The 19,785-nt window shown below is 51.1% G+C and overlaps 3 protein-coding genes across 5 annotated transcripts in view; all 3 read left to right on the top strand.

Annotated features, from left to right (window-relative positions):
* The window catches only part of LOC125948823 (isoleucine--tRNA ligase, cytoplasmic), a 4,168-nt gene extending 1,728 nt beyond the window's left edge, over positions 1 to 2,440 (top strand). Inside the window, exon 2 of the mRNA XM_049675285.1 lies at positions 1 to 2,440. This exon is cut by the window's left edge and continues 1,227 nt beyond it. Within this exon, the coding sequence (XP_049531242.1) occupies positions 1 to 2,287 (2,287 nt within the window). The 3' untranslated portion in view covers positions 2,288 to 2,440.
* A 2,333-nt stretch (positions 2,441 to 4,773) lies between these two features.
* On the top strand, positions 4,774 to 6,730 carry LOC125948856 (probable maltase). Its single transcript, XM_049675346.1, has 2 exons — positions 4,774 to 4,979; positions 5,038 to 6,730. The coding sequence occupies exons 1-2, from the start codon at positions 4,802 to 4,804 to the stop codon at positions 6,642 to 6,644; spliced, it is 1,785 nt and encodes a 594-aa protein (XP_049531303.1). The 5' UTR covers positions 4,774 to 4,801; the 3' UTR covers positions 6,645 to 6,730.
* Positions 6,731 to 7,326: 596 nt separating this feature from the next.
* The window catches only part of LOC125948826 (nephrin), a 135,708-nt gene continuing 123,249 nt past the window's right edge, over positions 7,327 to 19,785 (top strand). For all 3 annotated transcript variants that reach the window (XM_049675289.1, XM_049675291.1, XM_049675288.1), the window contains exons 1-2: positions 7,327 to 7,655; positions 9,491 to 10,262. In XM_049675289.1, the coding sequence (XP_049531246.1) occupies positions 10,088 to 10,262 (175 nt within the window). In that variant the 5' untranslated portion in view covers positions 7,327 to 7,655; positions 9,491 to 10,087. The remainder of the gene's footprint in view (positions 7,656 to 9,490; positions 10,263 to 19,785) is intronic.

The raw sequence follows: 19,785 nt of genomic DNA, 5'->3' as shown, positions 1-19,785 counted from the left end.
ACGAGAGGCACGCGATTGGGCCATCAGCCGAAACCGGTACTGGGGTACACCGATACCGCTCTGGATTTCGCCCGATGGCAAGGAGATCGTTTGCATTGGCAGTATTGATGAGCTGGAGCGCCTGTCCGGTGTCCGGGTGACGGATTTGCATCGGGAAAACATCGACCATATCGAGATACCGTCGGCCGTACCCGGGAATCCACCGTTGCGCCGTATTACGGAGGTGTTCGATTGTTGGTTCGAGTCCGGTTCGATGCCCTTCGCCCAGAACCACTATCCGTTCGAGAATCCGACCGAGTTTATGAACAATTTCCCGGCCGATTTCATCGCCGAAGGTATCGATCAGACACGCGGTTGGTTCTACACGCTGCTCGTCATCTCGACGGCGCTCTTTAACAAGGCACCGTTCAAGAACCTGAACGTAACGGGCCTAGTATTGGCGGCCGATGGTCAGAAGATGTCGAAACGCAAGAAAAACTATCCCGATCCGATGGAGGTGGTGCACAAGTACGGTGCCGATGCGCTACGGCTCTATCTGATCAACTCACCGGTGGTTCGGGCGGAAAATCTGCGCTTCAAGGAGGAAGGTGTCCGGGATATCATCAAGGATGTGTTCCTGCCGTGGTTCAATGCGTTCCGCTTCCTCTTCCAGAACGTTGATCGCTTTGCGAAGGAGGACGGTGTCGTGTATCGTTACGATCCGGTACGGCATGCGGAGAAACGCTCGACGAACGTGATGGACGTTTGGATCATCTCGTTCAAGGAATCGTTGCTTAAGTTCGTGTCGGAAGAGATGAAAGCGTACCGGCTGTACACGGTGGTACCACGCTTGACGCGCTTTATCGATCAGCTCACGAACTGGTACGTGCGCATGAACCGAAAGCGTATCAAGGGCGAGAACGGGGTTGAGGATTGCTACCATGCGCTCGATACGCTGTACGATGTACTGTTGGCCATGGTGAAAATGATGGCACCCTTCACGCCCTATCTGACGGAGTTTATGTTCCAGCGATTGCGCATGCTCTCGAAGGATCCGCTGGACGGTTCCGTGCACTATCAGATGATGCCGGCCGCAAACCCACGGTACATTAATGTGGAGATCGAGCGAGCGGTAGCAAGAATGCAGGCCGTCGTGGAGTTGGGCCGTGTAATGCGTGATCGCCGTACGATGCCGGTTAAATATCCGCTAACGGAGGTGATCGTGGTCCATCAGAGCGATCAGTATTTGGCCGATGTGCGTTCGCTTGAAGGTTTCATTCTCGATGAGTTGAATGTGCGACGCATTACGCTTAGTTCCGAGCGGCAACGGTATGGGGTGAAGATGCGCGCCGAAGCTGATCATAAGACGCTGGGTGTGCGTTTGAAGAACGACTTCAAGAAGGTACTGCTCGCGATCAAGCAGCTTACGGATGAAGAGATCTCCAGCCAGCTAGCGGCTGGTTTCTTCACCATCGCTGGTCATCGTGTGGAGCTGGAGGAGATCCGTCTGATCTATCAGTTTAGTGGTGGTAATGAAGCGTTCGAGGCACACAGTGACAACGATGTGCTCGTGCTGCTCGATATGACACCGAATGAGGAGTTAATGCGCGAAGGAACGGCACGTGAAATCATTAATCGCATCCAGCGGCTAAAGAAGAAGGCCAAATTGATCCCAACAGACCCGGTGCTGATCTATTACACCGTCGATGGTGGTGATGGTGAGGTGCGTCGTATCGCCGAAAGCCATCATGATTTTATCGTCGGAACGGTGAAATCACCGTTCGCTGCGTACGGACCGGAAGCTGTCACTAAGCCGGTGTTGATCGAGGAAGCGCAGGAACTGAAGGGTGCATCGCTGAAAATCATCATCTGCTTGCCGATTGATCGCGAGGTCCCGGTGTCGTCCTGGGTAAACCTGTTGCTAGATGAGGCGATCGTTCCGCGGTATCAAGGTACGGCTTCCCGCAAGGCATCGTTACTTCTCGCTGGAAGTCGAAGTGGTCAAGCACTGTCGTACCAACAGCTGTGCAACGAGATCGAGTCTCTGTTCGGGCTAAAGGATGTACGCTACAATATCCTGTCAGTGGCCGATGGTCGGAAGCTTGATGGGGAATCGTTTGCCAAACAGCTGGCCACTCTAAATCAGCAAACGCTCTACGTGACGCAGGGTGAGGTTCTACCGTCGGGGACCAGCTGGTCCAAGGTGCCGTATGCCGCCTTTCGGAACGTACCGATCTCGGGAGGTCGTAAAGGAACCGTGTTTGAAGAGAATCCGGTTGGAGTGAAGCGTACGGTGGTCACCTGTTGAACGCAATTAGCAACCACGGAACCCACCAAACGTTTCGCTGCTAGCCAGTGGTATAGTGTCTACGACTGTTTTCGCCCTCCGCTTCGCGTATTGCTGTAAGCAATGAATTGAATTTTGAATTACCTTTAATAAAAGTTTCATTAACTAGCATAACTCGGATGTTGGGTTGATTGATTTCAAGAGAAAGAAATGCGTTTTCTGGTCCCTTATTACAGGTATCAATTTCTACATTTCTACAAGGGTTTCTGTTTTACAATGTATCTTTTGTCATCAAAGTACAGAATGTAGATTTTATTTGCTAAATTTAGATACAAAATATTGAATGTTAAACAAACTATCCATATCTGCACCTACATCACAACTCAAAAAGGATCCTTTGCGCTGGGCTGATGAATGTTTTCGGTTTCATCATACCAAGTATGCAATGGTATGTTGCAGTATCGAATAATACCGGAAATCAATGGATTATGTGCAGCACACAGGAATCTCCGTGAAACTACGTTATTAACTGGAGCTGCATTCGTGCGAATACTTCAGCTTCAGGAGCCCGCAATAAAGCCAACCCCCATTTACCCCCGCCCCGGGGAAATTCTACCAACGCCTTGATTACTTCCATTCTCATGCATTCGACGCTGCCGTCATTGGTGTGCTATTTGCAAACGGCATCAGATCAGATTACATGCTTCAGGGCCGGTGTAGTATGACAAAAATAATTTCGCGAACAGCACATGGTATCGAATGAATTTGTCGGATGCAATATAGTTTGACCGCATAAAATATTTGTGCCATTTAGCTAATATTTCATCCAATATCACCGCGGTTAGTGATGTCCAGCATTCAAAATCGGTTTCTAGGAAGACAGTTTTGTAACAGCACTTGATTTTGTTCAATTCTACCTAGAATTATAGTTCTCATCGCACCAATCGCTCGCGATGTGTTCAGGATGGTTGGATCTTTTTTCTTCATTAGACCATTTCCGCCCTGGAAATGGCGTTACCATTTCATCAGCCAGGCAAAAGGGACGTAATGAAGCGAGCAATACAATTTACTAGCTTAATTAATCAACTTGCAGCAGATGGACGAATGGTGTGTTTGGTGCTCGCACCGTTCGCACCCAGTGCCCGAGATAGCTAAGAGATGCGCTGCGAAGCTCACATGGGCCGTCGGTTGTCCGGTGGTAGGTGCAGATACAATAAATATGCTCTCCATCGTCACCCATCACTTCCGGTTTTTGGTCGAATGCGTTTGGCCGCATGACGAGTGTACGGGAATGAGAGAGAGAGAGTGGTTACCAGGCTGTGGTTACGGGTCGTTTATGGTTTTGAGTTTCATCTGGTACCGCTGCTGGTTTGGCCTTCTTTCACGGTGTTCGTGTTTGCTGGAGAACGTGAACGTGTTGGCAATTGTCTGTAACGCGACGTTCGGCTGGATGGTTCCGGTTTTTGCTGCCGGTCAATTGATGAGTGGCCTTGGGTTGGTGGAAGTTAAAAATTGAGTCAAGTCACAGCTAGCTTAAATTATGAGCCCGTTAAATAGATGGAACGACGCTTGTCCGTGGCCAGTGGGATTAAAGTTGTTCTGGACGATAAGCGGATTGTAGGTGTTGATGCATGGCTCGTGAATTGTCTTAACGCGGGAATATGCAGCTTACCACAAGTCTCGGTGTCTGTATTGTTTGGACATTGTAAACGCAGGAAATTAATTGCATTTCTCTGAAATGCTTATCTATTGGTTTAATACAATCCAGGTTATACAGTATTCCGCCGTTATAAAGCATGAATTGGTTATAATTAGGGATTGCAAATCCGTTTGGCAGATGTCGCCGCACTAGCCCGCTCAAATGTAGCATCAAACGACCATAAGCTGCTGACCACCTCGTCAGCGAGTGTATCAATTGGATAAACACACCATTTAGCGCACATCATTATTATTAGATGCGATGGCGTTGTTGTTTCATCGAAAATGGCGAAACGCTATCGCCCGCTATTGTGGTCTATACTATCTGGGCCCCGTGCCAGCCATAGTGTTGGTCCCCCGGAAACCACCAACAAACATTCGATCAATCGGTAAAGTATTTGCACAGATGGTTTGGCTTCGCGGTTGTCAGCCTGAGTGACACACCGTATCAGACCATATCGCAGGCACCACACATCTATCCATCAACATTGACCGCGATCACGGAGCGCTGGTCCTGTTGGGGATCGCTCATGTTGTTCTACCTGCGCTCCGGCGTTCAATCAATTATGAATTTGGTTTTCGAAGTTAATGCAAGCGGTGCCCGCGGTCAACAGCTCATCAGGGTAGGTGATGTGTTTTTGATATGAATTCTGCTGTTTGGATGATTTATTCATCAGTCAATTAGCTGTGACAAATATTTGTACACGTTTTCCGTTAACTACCATCGGATGCACCGACAGTATCTTGTGTTTTCTCAAAAGTACTGTTCTGTTGCGTATAAAATGGGATAACACTCGCCCGTTTGACTATTCTCGTTAGTGAACTCAAGAGAGCACGATGGTAAGGGCATCGCTTTTCATAATACTGTGGCTAGCATTTGTTGCCGGCGCCCACAAAGACGCTGGCCGGGGTTTAAAGGCAAAAAAGTTCGATTGGTGGGAACGCGGTAACTTCTATCAGATCTATCCACGCTCGTTCAAAGACTCGGACGGTGATGGCATCGGAGATCTGAAGGGTAAGTGAGAGGAACCCGGCAGGCAGAATATCGCATGTCATCTCTGGGATTATCACAGGCATAACGGACACGATCGATTACCTCAAGACCATTGGCATTGATGGCGTTTGGCTGTCACCGATCTTCAAATCCCCGATGAACGATTTCGGGTACGACATCTCGGATTTCTACTCGATCCAGGAAGAGTACGGCACGATGGAGGACTTTGAGGAGCTGGCCGCCAAGTGTCGCTCGATTGGGCTGAAGTTGATCCTGGACTTTGTACCGAACCACTCGAGCGATGAGCACGAATTCTTCCAGCAGTCTGAGGCAGGCGTTGAACCGTACAAAGACTACTACATCTGGCACTCGGGCATCCTGGATGCGAATGGGACGCGAGTGCCACCATCGAACTGGATTAGTGTGTTCCGCGGGAGTGCGTGGCAGTGGAGCGAAAAACGTCAGCAGTATTATCTGCACCAATTCCAGAAGAAGCAACCGGATCTGAACTATCGCAATCCGGCCGTCGTGGAGGAGATGAAGAATGTGATGCGCTTCTGGTTGAACAAGGGTATCGCTGGGTTCCGCATCGATGCGCTACCGTATCTGTTCGAGAGTGACGAGATCGATGGACGGTACCGTGACGAGCCGGCATCGGGTTTGGTACGAAACGATCCCGACAATCCGGCGTATCTCGAGCACACCGAGACGAAGGATCAACCCGAGACGTACGATATGGTGCACCAGTGGCGTCAGGTGGTGGACGAGTACACGGTCCGGGATAATTTTACGCGCATTATCTTGACGGAAGCGTACACTAGTCTCGCGAATACGACCCGGTTCTACGGTACGCGGGCCGCTCCGGGAGCACAGATTCCGTTCAACTTTCAGCTGATCAGCTACCTGACGAAGCAGAGCACGGGCCAGGACTTTGCGGAGCTAGTGGAGAGCTGGCTGAACGCGATGCCGCGGGGATCGATCGCAAACTGGGTGCTGGGTAATCACGACAACAGCCGCATTGCCAGCCGTCTCGGTGTGGCTCGGGCCGATCTGTACAACATTGCACTCCAGACACTGCCCGGTATTGCGGTGACGTACTATGGTGAGGAGATCGCAATGGTGGATCAGTGGATTTCGTGGGCGGATACGATCGATCCGGCCGCCTGCAATACGGACGAGGCCACCTATACGCTGTACTCGCGAGATCCGGTCCGTACTCCGTTCCAGTGGAATAACGGTACGAACGCTGGTTTTTCGAATGCTACCAAAACTTGGCTCCCGGTGGCCGATGGTTACAAGGAGCTGAACGTGGAGCAGCAGCTGCTCGCCCCGCGGAGCCATCTGAAAACGTTTATCCAATTGACGCACTACCGGAAGCGGCGCCTTCTGGCGGAAGGTGACTTTGAGTTACACGTCGTAGACCGGGAGCTGATGTTGTATCGCCGCAGGGTGGCCAGAGTGGGTGAGGCCGTGATTGCGCTCAATTTCGGTGATCAGCCGGTCCAGGGGTTGCCATTGCGTAAGGTGTTCTCCGGCATTCGGCGAGGAAAAATGGAGGTCGTTGCTAGTTCACTGCAAGTCCCAGTGACTGCCGGAGCAACGGTCGATCCGGAACAGTTTGCCTTACCAGCCAACTCCGGTATCGTGCTGCAGCGTATCGTCGGTCCGAATCTTATCGTCGCTTGATGGGCAGATATGAATGAATGTTTCAATATGTAATTGGTGGTGGGTTATTAGCACTTTGGGAAAATAAAGTAGTAGCATTCATGTGACCAAGTTGTTTCGATTTTAAGGAAATTATCCACAACCACAGGTCAGTATTGATGTTGCGCGTCAAACCCGAAAGTTACGTGACATTCTCCGGACCGGATTGACGTCAATACCCGATATTTCCCCTCCGGGCACTCGCTTTCCAGTGAATCCGTTCTGTACGGCCTCCGTTGGATGCTGTGTTCAGTGGCATTTTCTCACTTCTCACGCATTTTCCTCATCAACAACCTTTACTGAGGATACACGGAACAAGGACACTAAAGTGAGCCAGAGAGATAAGGAGAGTGAGAGCGGAAAATGCGAGAACGAGAATTTTTGGGAAAATCCTCTCGTGGCCAGCAGTGGAAGGAAAAGTTTGTTTATTTTCCCAACGCCTTGCGTTCCGCTCTCTCTCTCGGCCTCGGTGAGATGCTGCGATTGGCATGCTGGCGGATGCTGCTGCTGCATCTCCTGTCTTCGGAGCTTCGGACACCGAAGTCAGAGCGCAGTTTCTCCGCAAAAGGTTCTCTCTTCGCGTTCGGCATTCGTGACACGCCGCACTGGTGCTGCACTGGTAGTGGATGAATGGGGGGGGGGGGGGGGGGGCATGCGATACCGCGGCCACCCCAATAATAATGCGTGGATCCCGAACCGTCGGGTCTCGGGATGAGTCCGTCCGTCAGTGAGAGTTTGGCCGCAAACCCGAACGGATCGTGGTGGTACTGTTACTGCTGCCGATAGTCTGCTAGTGCCGAGCCTATCGAGCTATCTGGTGTGTGTGTCAAATCCAGTCAAGCGGCGTGTCGCGGCGAGTGGGTTTGGCGGAGAGATACGCACCCGTACGTTCCGTTCCGTGCCGTGGCGTTTCGTGCCCCGCGCGTGTGTGTGTGTGTGTGTGTGTGTGGATGTAATTGCTTCCGGTCTCGCGTCCGGTCGCGTCCGGTGTGCGTACGTACTGATTGGGCGTTCATCATCCGCAACCCCCTCTACATCCCATTGCTTTTGGCCTTAATGCCTCTCTTCTCGACCCGCTACCTCCGCCCCCCATTCCCATTACCCTTCCGTGCGTCACACGCACGTTAAACGGAGGTAGGCGAAGGCGACACACGTTCGTGCGCCAAACAATCAAAGCAACCCGGACCAGAGCTCGGTGGTAGCCTACTATACTGTACCAACATCGTCGACTACTCCAACTACTGACCGCCTGGTTGACAGTTATTTGTTTTCGCGAAGGTCCTCGGGAGTGATGCTACTAGCATTACTCGAAGTAACCGAAAGGACGGGCCGCACCGGTTGTTACTGTTACTGGCTCGATTGAGCTCGATTGCGAATGTGATTGTTTTGTTCGTTTCGTCCTTTTTGTCCTTTTGTGTGGGTGTACGTGTTTGTTTGACCAGCCGTGGCCTGCGATGGATGGAATTACACAGCTGCCGGAAGAAGATGGATGCCAAATGCGTGTGCGTGCGTGCGTGCGTCCCGGTCCCCCGATAGGCAGAACCAGTGGCACACGTGACAGCTGAGTTGGATTTATTGATTGCGCGTGAAATTGCTCCAGTCCGTTGTGACCGAACGATGTGTTTTTGGGATATCGAGAGATATCGGTTGAGTAAAGACTGTCACTGGCATAAACAGCAGTAGCAGTAGCAGCAGCAACGGATATAGCTACAAAGCGGACGACAGAAGAAGGAGTGTGTCTGCATCGATATGTGTGTGCGTGTGTGTGTGTGTGACAGCACCATTTTAGTAACCACGGCTACCACGGTTTATGGATCAGTAAACTCGAGGTTAATGCAAGTAGTGGCAGCTACTGAATTGAATTAACTAGAAATAAAACCCCCAAATCGATCGGTTTCATGCTCTCATGCCCAATGCCTACTTCGCGGTGGCGAGCGACCAAACGCAACGCAACGCAACGCAGCCTTTGGGGGGGAATCCTTACATCGGAGCCTCCCCGTAATCCGGCAGTAGGCTGCGTGCGTGGCCGAAGTGGGTGATAAATTAATTAATTTCCTCTCTCCTCCCTCTTGCTCATTCACTCACCCACACCCACCCCTGGCGGCTAGTCTCTCATTTGTTGTAAGTCCGATTTCTTACACCTCACTGAAGGCACCGCTGCCGCTGGTGCTGCTGGTGGTAGGCGGGGTGGACGAGGGAAACCTTTCTTTGCCGCTAATGCTGCCACCTGCAAGGCGTTCCCGCACTTCGTGTTGCTGTGTGTGGGCGCCTCGGGACGAGAAATCGAATCGAACATCAAAAAACCGTTCGATAAGGAGGGAGGGTGAGTGGATGTTGGCATGGCAGCAGGGAGGGGTGGGGGATCCTGGCTGGCCCGTGTTCACACTGCCTCATTACGAGAAGGGAGGGATGGAGAATCACGGTGAAACACTGGATGAAGGGTGGTGTGGGGGGGGGGGGGTGTCGCTGGTAGCAGCAGTAAATAACGCCTTCAGTAGCAGCAGCAGCAGCAGGTGGCGTTATTTATCCCTCACGTAGGACGGTCGCGGCGTTTTCTGTGAGGTTTAGGGGCGATGTTTGCATCACGATAGATCCCGCTTCGTTCGCTTCGTTGGATCATAGCAGCCCGTGGTACCGTCACCTTCGTCGCGCGCCGTTTGCCTTTCCGCCGCGTTGGGAGTAGGGATTGTGTTTCCGTCACTTTTTTTGTTTGTTTATTTGTTAAGGACACCCCATCCCCCAAGCGAAAGCTCCCTTTCTCATCCTTACGATCTCTTTCTTTCTCGTCTATCTACACTGTTTGCCGCTCGTCGCTACAACCAACGCAGGAGACGATGGTTTCGATGGTGAACAGCAACGGCAGGTGGTAAAGTGTGAGATGTGTACAGTAGTAGCGGCCGCCGCTGTTGCAGTAGTGCTCCTTGCAGTCGAACCCACCAGTCCACCCCATCCCCTCGACCCAAAAACCACCACCGAGGGTGAGGGGTTCGCGAGTGTGTCGTGCGACGAAAGTGTCGTACCATCGTCGCCGTCGCCGTCGTCGTCCTTATCGTCGCCAGGCCAACCACCAATCGGTGGTGATTGTTCGTTGCGCGCGGTAGTTCCGCTCCGTTCAGTGCGTTGGTTGTGTTAAATCGGGAGGCTCGTGAGATGGAAGCCGTGTGAGGGGTAGTGTCCCAAGCCAAGGAAAATCATCTTTCGTGGCCACGTGGTCCACCAGTGCTGTACGGCATCGGCTCCGCGGTAGCCATGCGGTGGTAGCGAAGGTGTCTGCGTGCGTGTGTGTGTGTGTGAAGTGAGGTGAAGTGAGGTGTTGTGAGTGAAACAGTGGCCGAGAGAGAGTGAGAAAGGAAGAGAAAAAGAGGGAAAAGAGGCTTGGTGGTTCCCAGAATAGAAAGAAAGGAGCAACAAGAAGGATTGTAATTATGTGCGTCAAACGGTGCGGATGTTTGGTGGGGGGTAGGTGGCGACAGCTACAGCAACGCTGGTCGCTGACACTGTCAGTGCTGGGCGTGTTACTCGCTCTACAAGGATTCAGCACACCGTCAGCCGTTGGTGGAACGACGGCCGTCAGCAAGGATGCCAGCGATTATGAAAACAGTAAGCGATCAACTTCTGATGTTAATGCGTTTCGATCACGCTCACACTAATGAACTCCCGGGACGGTCTCGCACACGCAAACGGTCGCTCTCGATTGAAGGAATGTCCCGTTATCTATGCTGATAATGTATTAGTGGCTCTCACTTAGTTCCAGCTTCGCTTTAATGCGACAAAGGGTACAATAAGTGCCGTCGCTGCTGGATGCAGCAAGCATTCAAATTTTAGCGAGAGCGAAGAACCCGAACCCGACTTTTCCGGTGGGGGGGGGGGGGGGGGGCGGAAAGTCGGAATACAAAACTCACCGAAGCTGCGAAGACACTGAAGGCGAACGGCGAACGGTCCTCCTTGCAAGCAGATTGTTTGCACTAAACTTATAATCCTGTTTTATTCATCGTCCACGCTCGCGGCTATAGCCACCGGAAAAAGGCCAAAAAGGGGTAGGATTGTATGGGGACGGCGTGGCGGAAGCCCAGAGAGCTGGCCAGGACGATGCCTGGCCGCTGCTGCTGCTGCTGAGCGGCTCGTTTGCGTACGTAATGTAATAATGCAAAGTGCCCAAGCAGCAGCAGCAGCAGCAGCACCAACAACAACAGCCACTACCAAACATGATAGCACCCTGACTACATAGAACTTGCTTCGGTCATGGTGGTCCCTCTCCCCCCCTTCCCCGGGCTTATAACATGCCATACATGCTGGTATGGCAGGGGGTTTGTTCGCTTTTAGCGGAGGTTGTGTTCACGTACGCAAAAATTCATAGAACATGATGCCGGGCGTAGTGCCCCTGTCGGTACAATGTTGGACAGTTGGTGTTCCGTTGGCCGGTGTCGGCCGCGGTAGGGCAGGGCACCCGGAATTGGGACGCACATACGTGTATGTGTGTGTATGTGTGCGTTCTCGGGAGTTATTTCAATTTTCGGCGAACGTTGTACGCACACGTACAGCACGTGGAGAGGGGACAGGTCAACTGATTTTATGGCGTCACACACACATACGCACACGCACACACATCCAGGCCAGTCCTATCTATCCGGGTGCGTTCAACGACTAGAAAGAGGAATGGGAGAAGCAGCGGAGCGGTCGGTATGCAAATTTTTGGGGACCCCCCCTCAGGAATGCCTCATGCACCATTGACTTTCTGGCCTTTTCTGTGGCTGGTTCGGGACTATCATGCAACAGCCAAACAGGACAAGCAGAGGAGCACTCGCGCCTCCCTGCCTGCCTTCACCGCCACTGCCACAGATGTACGGCAAACGCAATACGAAACCATAAAATGGTTATTTCACTCCGGATGCTCTGCAATTGAAATGAATCTCTCTCCATCTCGCTCTCTCTCGGTTTCGAGCGTGATTTTCGATGTCCCGGTGGCACGTAAAGCGTGTAGTTGCTACTGCTGCCACATGGTACCGGTACAGACTCCCTACCTAATCCGCTACTGGCCGCTCAGTCCAACAAAACTGGCCAGCCACTGACACGCTACTAAAGAACGAGAACCGACTGTCGAGGTAAAAACGCAAAACGCAAAATGAAATGGAATCTGTGCACGGTAAAGGTAGGCCTAGCTACTAGGCCTACTAGATACTAGCAACAGCGGCATACCCTAGATACCGTCGGTTTCCCAATTGGGAGGCGAAGGATTAAAAGGAGTTTTCGCCGAACGACGACTACCGACGGTACTCGCTCGCTCGCAAAACTTTGGCCAATCGTTACAAAGCGGCATTACCGGGTAAGGCATCTCGGCCTCGGGTGGGGTGTGTTGGAACACTTTATCGGTATCTCGGCATCCACGCCACGCCACGCCAGGCCGGTCGTCGCCGGTTATTTGGTTGTCCTCACCGAAGACCGGAGGCACGAGCGAGAACAATAAACCGGGATGCCGGAAGTTTGGCCACACACAACACACAATAGAGTGCTGGCCGGGGGCGAGAGGGGGGGGGTGTGTAGTTCGCCCAGTGCCCGGTGTTTGGCACTAACCGACTCGCTAGCGCGCGTCTCGCTGATTGTAGGCTGCTGATTAAAACAATTGGATTTGTGTCGGGGCTTACGACGACGGAGGAAGTGTCCTGGTATCCGGGCCTGCACATGTGTGTGTGTGTGTGTATAACGATGTTACACAGTACAGGGTGCAGCACTTGCCAATTTATCTGGGAACTTTTCTCCGTGCACCGCAACCGACCCCGGTTATCCGCCGGGTTGTTGCCGAGATTTGGAGCAGCCCTTCTCGCAGCCTCCGGTGCAGAAGTTTAGTAGTACACCGGTTCACTACACGGAAGCCACTACACGGACACAAACTAGCACCGGCAGGGGCCACTTGCGAGCGCTGGAACTATCTCACACTGGAAGGGCCGGGCAAGTGTGTGTGCACGGACAGACACTACTAGGCACTAGGACGTCCTCACGAGGATACAGTTTAATGCGGCATGAAAAGCATGCTCTCTAGCGACTAAAGGGAGCTTACAAGTGAGGGGGGATGAAACCATGCAAAAGCCATGCCCTGCTCCTGCTCCTGGTCCCATGCGAATCCCGGAACCATCATCATCGTCGTCGTCGAGGGGAATTGGAGAAATTGGTCTGGGATTCTTGTTTTATCCATCGCAATAATTCGCTTCACTTCTTCTGTTCAACTCCCGCTTTTTTGACTTCCGAATCTGGCACTAGTTTTTCGGGCATGGAGACTGGAGCGGGCAAAGGCAACCGACCGTAATGAGTTGTAATAATGTGATGGTAACGAGGAATACGTTCCCCCCCGGGGTGGGTTGCTCGATGTGCGATAAAGATCGCGCGCTCTCTTTCGTGCTAGTTTCTGGAATCCATGTCCAAAAAACAACCCAAGCAAAGCTTACTAGAGCCCGCGGCACATTTGGCTTTAGGTGCAGCAGTAGGCCATCATTATGAGGCATGCTTTTCGTGTAGAATGAGACTTTCATTGCTTCGTTATTGAGGCCATTTCTGGCCACTGGAAATGTGTAACGAGTAGTAGTGCTCCGTAAATTCGATGGTTTGGAAGTGATTTGAATGAATTGGCGGAACGATGTCGTATCTTCGTCCAAGGTCGCGAAGTACCGAAAATTGAATGTTATTGTTGTTACGAGACAGAGGAAGAAGAGGTCCTGGGGTGCTTCTGACAGAGATCTAATAATTTACATTTCTGCTGACGCACCAACGACGTGCGTCTTACTCAATTAGTGGCAAATGATTGATCCTTCTGGAGCTCGACCCAGAGATTTCTAGGTCGCTTCCTCGTACGTCAGCTAACGTGTCTACATTAGATTTGTGTCTACTGTCATCACCTGCCCCCACTCAAAAAATGAATAATTCCTGGGAATGAATAATTCCTGGGAATGAATAATTCCTGGGACTTTCAACGACAACGAATCTTAAAGAAGGCATCGTCCTAGCCATCGTCCCCGATAAACTGGGCCACGCTCAGAGGAAGAAGAAGACGCAGAAGAAGCAGAAGAACGATGTTTTCTTCTACGATTCAGAGCACCAGAGAGGGCACCCTAGCGTGAAGAGCGAGAGAGGTTGTGGTCGATAAATACACCTTTAAAAATTCATAATACTTTGCGTAGCGGAGCGTGTTGATTGATGGATTTTGCGAAAAGCCCTCTCTTCCTCCTTCCCCGTCAACCGAAGGTTACCGGACGGAAGATAGAATGCCAGGCCGGCATGCGAAGGATCACTCCGATTCCGAAGGCCTTTCGGTTCCCCCGTTGTGTAAGGATGCCGTCCCTAACCGACAGGATCACTGGGGCCGCTTCCTCCTGCGAACCCGGTGAGGTTGTGCACCAACGGCACCTCTCGGGTCCTCTTTCCCCCCTCATCCACACCTCTTACAGGTCCCTCCCCGAAGGAAGGCATCATGTCTGGCATCAATCAAACCGTAAATTTTCTTTTCATACCATCATCATCTTCCCGCTGCTTCCTCCCCCCCCCTCTTTTACCGGTGGAGAGCGCCTTCTCTTCGCTTGGTTGAAAAATGTAAAAATGAGTAGCTTATCCGCTTCCACCGGGTTCCGGCTTCCGAGCGCAGACCCGAGGTTTCCGGGGACCAGAGTCAGTGAAGGGGTACCTGCTAGGGCCCTCCTCCTCCGTCTTGCCTTAATTGGCAAGGATGCCAGCCACTGGCAGCGGCCAGTGCACCGGGAAGTGGTGGTGGTAAGGGTCCCTCGCGAGGCGGGGTGAGAATGTTAAACGAGAAAAGTTTAACATCGCCCATCGGCCTTCAGCCCTTCAACTCGCTGTAGCTGTAGTGTGTGTGTTTTGTCTGTGTGTGTGTTTGTGTTGCTGTGTGTACCGGGCGCACGCTCCTGGACCACTTGGTGAGCAGACCGAGAGCCTTTTCGATCGAGGCACTATGAGGCATTGCAAAAACACTGGAATTTGGGATGAAATAATAATGATTACTGATTCTTGGAGGCCTCTAGGCCTACGTTGTGACGTTGTGTTTGTGTGCTTTTTCAACCGGTTCACCGTTCTGGTACCTTCTTTCTCTCTCTCGCGTTCGCTCTCTGTCTTTCGATCGAAGCACCCTCTGAACGGCATCGTTTGCTAGCGGTCCAAAGAGGGTCCTTGCCTGCCAACGCTACGACGCCTGCTAGTGTTGAGGCCGGTGCTGGACATTGGATTGTTCTACTTTTTGATGAAAAGTTTTCGTTCTTCTCTCGCCTTCACCAGCACCAGCTCTCCTTTCAACACGATCGTTCCGGCTGCTAACGAACGCGAACGCGTCGCTCGGTCTCAAACAAATGGCGGAATGGTGGAGCAAAATTTGAATATTTTCACAAACTCTCACCCCGCGGGTGCGCGTGCTCGGGGCTCGGGTGCTCGCACGGCTGTTGGTGTTCCCCTTTCGAGTTTCAGCCGCTTTCGGTACCCGGTTTGAACACCACTCCACTTTTTACCGAAAAAGCCCGTCCTATTTTATGTCTTTTGCTCCATTTTTGCGCCGTTAAAAAAAAAAGGTTAAGGTCAAACAGGAGCAACGGCAGAATGTTGCTTGGTTTTTGCTAACATTTTGCACCGACAAGACTGTGGCGTGGAGATGATTTGTTTTCTTTTATTTAAGAGGGTCTGGCGTTTGGTCTGATCTGGTCGGTATTTAATGCGCCGCTAGATTGGGTGTGGGATCCGCATTCGTGATGATCGGCCGCGCTGTGGCTGTTTCAACGATTTCCGGCATCCGCATCCGTTACCTCAGCTCACGAGGTGTCGAAACGATAAATCATGCGCGATGAGTTGTAATCCTGCTGCACGCGTGGGGTGTGTTGTATTATTTTTAGAACATGCAATGAATGACGGGGCTCGCGAATAATTTATGATTCGTGCCTAGGGAACGCTAAAAATAGCCAAGCAGGAATGGAAGGAAACCTTCCAGGAAGGATTCGCAGGAAGGATTCGCAGGAACGCCGTAAACACCGCTACTAGAATGGTAGTTTAATGTACCAACCGATGGTGAATTACGGCAGGCCCAATCATATGTGGAATTTGGGTTATTTGCAGTGGCGAAAGTATACCTTTCGGGAATGAAAATGGTTTCACTTGAAGGCCTGTTTCATTTGAACAGAAGACACATTTATTTTCAACTTAACGGGATAGCTGTTAATTACATATGTATTATCACTACTTTCAACAGCATTTGGACCATTTTGCTGAGCAATAGTCGTGCTCCAGTTTTCAAAAAGTCAAGCTCTGTTCATGCGTGCGTGTACCATAAAGAATGAGAAAAAATATTGATTTATACGTTTAACATCACTTTTAAGCTGAAGTAACTCAGTAGATCTAATATTATGACACTTTGACTATACCTCAAGTGAAATCCCCTGCAGGTACGATGCACCTTATTGTTTCGTTTGGATCGAATTTTCCTTTAAATTATTCTCGTTTAACATTTCCCAACACTTCACTGGCTGTTACGGAACAGGATATCGATTTGAAAGGAGGATAATAAACACTGTTTATTAGTGTTAGTCGCACAAACGAACGATCCACTGTGGAATGTGATACCAACTAATTCACGTTCCATAGAAAGCGATCGAACCGAACTCCCATAACAGTGCGCGATGTGTTTAATGGGAGCAAACCAATTTTAAATGATTATGCGCCTCATCAGCTTCATTTATCAACCATCTAGCTCCGCGAATCTCGCAGCACGCACGGGAAAATGGTGTTTTGGAGTGAGAAGAATGAGGGAAAAATCCCAAACAAATGCGCCATAAGCTCCCGTGCTCATGATATGTGTGCCATGGGATAGGGTGTTGGCCGGTAGCATATAATTGTAACACCGCCCTCCCTTCCTTACTCCCGCTACTGCAACCCATTTAAAGCTAATTAATCACTCAACAGGGTCTAAATTAGCTCCTATCCATCGATGGTGCATAGATTTGCATACCATACCATCAATCTCTATGCAATGCAAAGCAAAAAAAAGGAGGCTGCGCTTCACTAATCGATTAATATCAATCATTCTGTTGTGCTATTGATCGTTCAATTACTTATCCCGAACGATATGATCGCACGAGTATTTGTTATTAATTTAATAAATGAAAGCTGTTTTTTTGTTGCTCAATATACTTTCTGCATATTTTCTGACTTTGCTCGCGAAGGCAAGCTACTGTCCCTGCACGTCACGCAGGTACGGGACGACATCCTGGCGAACCCCTTTTTTATGTGATGTAATTATTCTTTTCACATTCACCGAAGCATAAAACCGGACCGGGTCACCGGCTACGGCACGGAAGCTGCTGGCTGGCTAGTCAGCTGGCTCTTAATGATGTTGCATGGTTTTTGCGTTCCGTGTACCGTGCTTTCCCCTTTTTTTAAAAGGGTTTTACTCTCCGTCTCACATCGATCCTCCTGCGCATTTGTTTTTTTTGTGCTGTTGCTGCGTTAAACATTACCCACATTACCTTTATTTTCCGGTTTCTTGGGTTCGCACCGGCCTCGGGCTGACCTCGGGCCCGATGTGGGCTCCGACGAGGACGAGGATTTTCCTCCGGTTGTGGTCCGGTTTTTCGTAATCCGCTTTGCACGAGACACCCTGCAAGAGAGAGAGAGATAGAGAGAGAGACGGAGACAGGGTGCAAGAGTGCCATGTGTTCTTGTGGTTGGATCCAGCGGCACGATGATGAGTTTTGAGTCGCATTTCCATCCTTAAAGGGAGCATCCTTTCGAGATACTAATTTGCCTTCGCTTAACGACGAGTGAATGAATGCTGCTGGAACGGTGGTCGAAGCGAACCAGGAACGAAGAAGATAAGAAACAAGCGTGGTAAGCGAAAGCTGTTAGAAGGACATTTGCGTTCGTGTTTTAAAGCCAACATCCGTGACGTTCCGGTTCGTCATTTCGCTTTAATTCGCTCACTTTCTTCATCCCGCCGTCTCTTCTCTCTCTCGCTTTCTCATCAGCGACACCCTCTGTGAGTAGCGTAGCTGCTAATCCGTGAATGATATGATTAAACCTTGGAACCATTAACCGAAGGATCGCCTTCGCTTGCGCTGGTACTGTGTGGCACGGCTCTGTGTGAACACGATCCCGCACGATTCGCTTGGTTGCTGATGTGTGGCGCTGGCGCTCGATTAGCCTCGATCTACCTGGTACCCCTGGCTGTGTCCGGGTATCCGGGAATGGTAGCGCAAATTTGAAGCACCACCACCCCCAGTGTGGTGCGCGCCGAGAACGAAAAACACAGAAACAACCCAACGGACCAACCGGGAGGGGGGATCTGGGATTGTTTGCCTCTCATCAACGATTGTAGAAATTTGTTCTCGCGCACCGCATCAGCAACAATCAGCAGCAGCAGCAGCACAATCATCATCATCATCATCATCATGATCGCGCGCCGAATCCATTTGGGTTAATCTGTAAACTCTCGTGTCTCCCCGGGCATCCCGTTCCGTCGCCGTGGCCATTGCCTATCCACCGTCTGTATGTGCTGTAATGAACTTGGTTCTGGTGTTCACTCCGCTGCACCCTCTTTCCCCTCTCTTGTCACCACACAAAAAAACCGCAGACCGTAGAAAGTAAAAACAAACATAAACCCTCGGAACAAGCAGGCCGCACACACACACACACACACCGGGATTATGTTACCCCTCGGACCACGGGGTTTTTGGTCCGGTCGGTTTCACCCCGGATTCACCGCCCGGTTTGCCCGGGTCGAAAGGTCGTGTCGGAAATGCTGGCTTATGGTTTGTAGCCCACTCACCGGACCCCCCATGGGGGGAAGGGGCAGAAAGGGCCAGCAGCTGGACGGGGTATGGGATGTCTGATACCATTGTCGAGCAGCAAAAGTCGTCGTCGTCGTCGTCGTTGACGTCGTTTTTGTTGAGTCTCGTCTCGTCCTCGGCCTGCTCCTCGGTGTCGCCGGTTTTTATCGCCTCGGATCATGCCAGAAGGGGGGAAAAGGGGGTTCATTACATTTTCATCGACTCCGGCATCGACTCGGGCCGAGAGCTCGTCGGCTTAACTAACCTTTACACTTTTTGCTGATATGTTTATGCTAAGCATATCACCATCCGCATATGGTCCCCGGAGCCGAGAGATGCGTTCTTTCGTTGTGATTTCGTTGTGCAAAAGGGGACGCGAGGAACGGGGCAGTCGATTGAGAACTTTCCAGGCGATCCAGGCGTGTGTGTTGTGACGAAAGTGACGTTCCGTTCCTTCGTTGAGCGTGAAATGAAATTAATAAAATTAACGAACGAAACTTTTGGACTTCGTGCGAATGGTTCACTCCGCGCTCGCTATAGCAGCTTCATTTAGCAGTTTGTGTATCGTTCAACTGACAAACTAACGCTTATGCTTGAGAATGCTCCAAAAGCCTCCATATCCGCACCACTTCGTTTAACTCTCTCCGTTGCGCAACGTATCGCCTCCATTCTAATCCACCGGTCTTTGCTCTGTTCCGGTCGCGCTCAGTCACCCGAAAGTTAGGGACACGTTCGGGGAATCCCCGGGTTAATGGAAGCCGTCATGATTATGACGATTGTAAAACTTTTCATCCATAGCAGCCATCGCGGGAAAGGTGGTCGAATGTCGAACCGACGACCGATTGTCAGCAGCGCTGCTGCGGCACTGACACCAGCAGCACGCGGTTGGTTTGAGGAGGTTGTGTAAGGTGTGCCCGTGGTATTGGTAAAGCGGATTGTGGTCCGGTGTGGCGTGTGACGTGGCGCGGTAACTGGCACTGGAAGTGACTGAAGTTAGGCCGCTTGCCGGGGTGCGTTTGCCCTTTTCGGTGGGCTTATGTAACGACAGATTTTCCCTGATGCTCGATGCCTGGGCGTTGATTGTTAATCCGATGGATTTGTACCGACGGTGCCAGACGTTGGCGTTGGTGTTTGTTGGTGTTGGGGGCATGACGGAGGCCAGTGGATGGAGTGGACTTTGTGTTTGACTTTGCGGTGTCAGCGGTTGATTCGGAAAGGCGTGATGAAGAGTAGAGGGGAAGATGATCCTAGCAGCTGCTCCTAGCAGTCTGTGGAGGTGTTCATTAAATTTGATTTAATGTTTTGGGGTTATAAAGGCG

Source organism: Anopheles darlingi, chromosome 2 (genome assembly GCF_943734745.1).
Source record: "Anopheles darlingi chromosome 2, idAnoDarlMG_H_01, whole genome shotgun sequence".
NCBI lineage: Eukaryota > Metazoa > Arthropoda > Insecta > Diptera > Culicidae > Anopheles > Anopheles darlingi.
Note: the sequence above shows the minus strand (reverse complement) of the source record. Positions and strands in the feature narration are given on the sequence as shown.

Coding starts and splice junctions, on each gene's coding strand:
- LOC125948856 (XM_049675346.1), top strand. CDS start 4,802: ATGGTAAGGGCATCGCTTTTCATAATACTGTGGCTAGCATTTGTTGCC. Junction 4,980..5,037: donor TGGCATCGGAGATCTGAAGG/GTAAGTGAGAGG, acceptor GGATTATCACAG/GCATAACGGACACGATCGAT.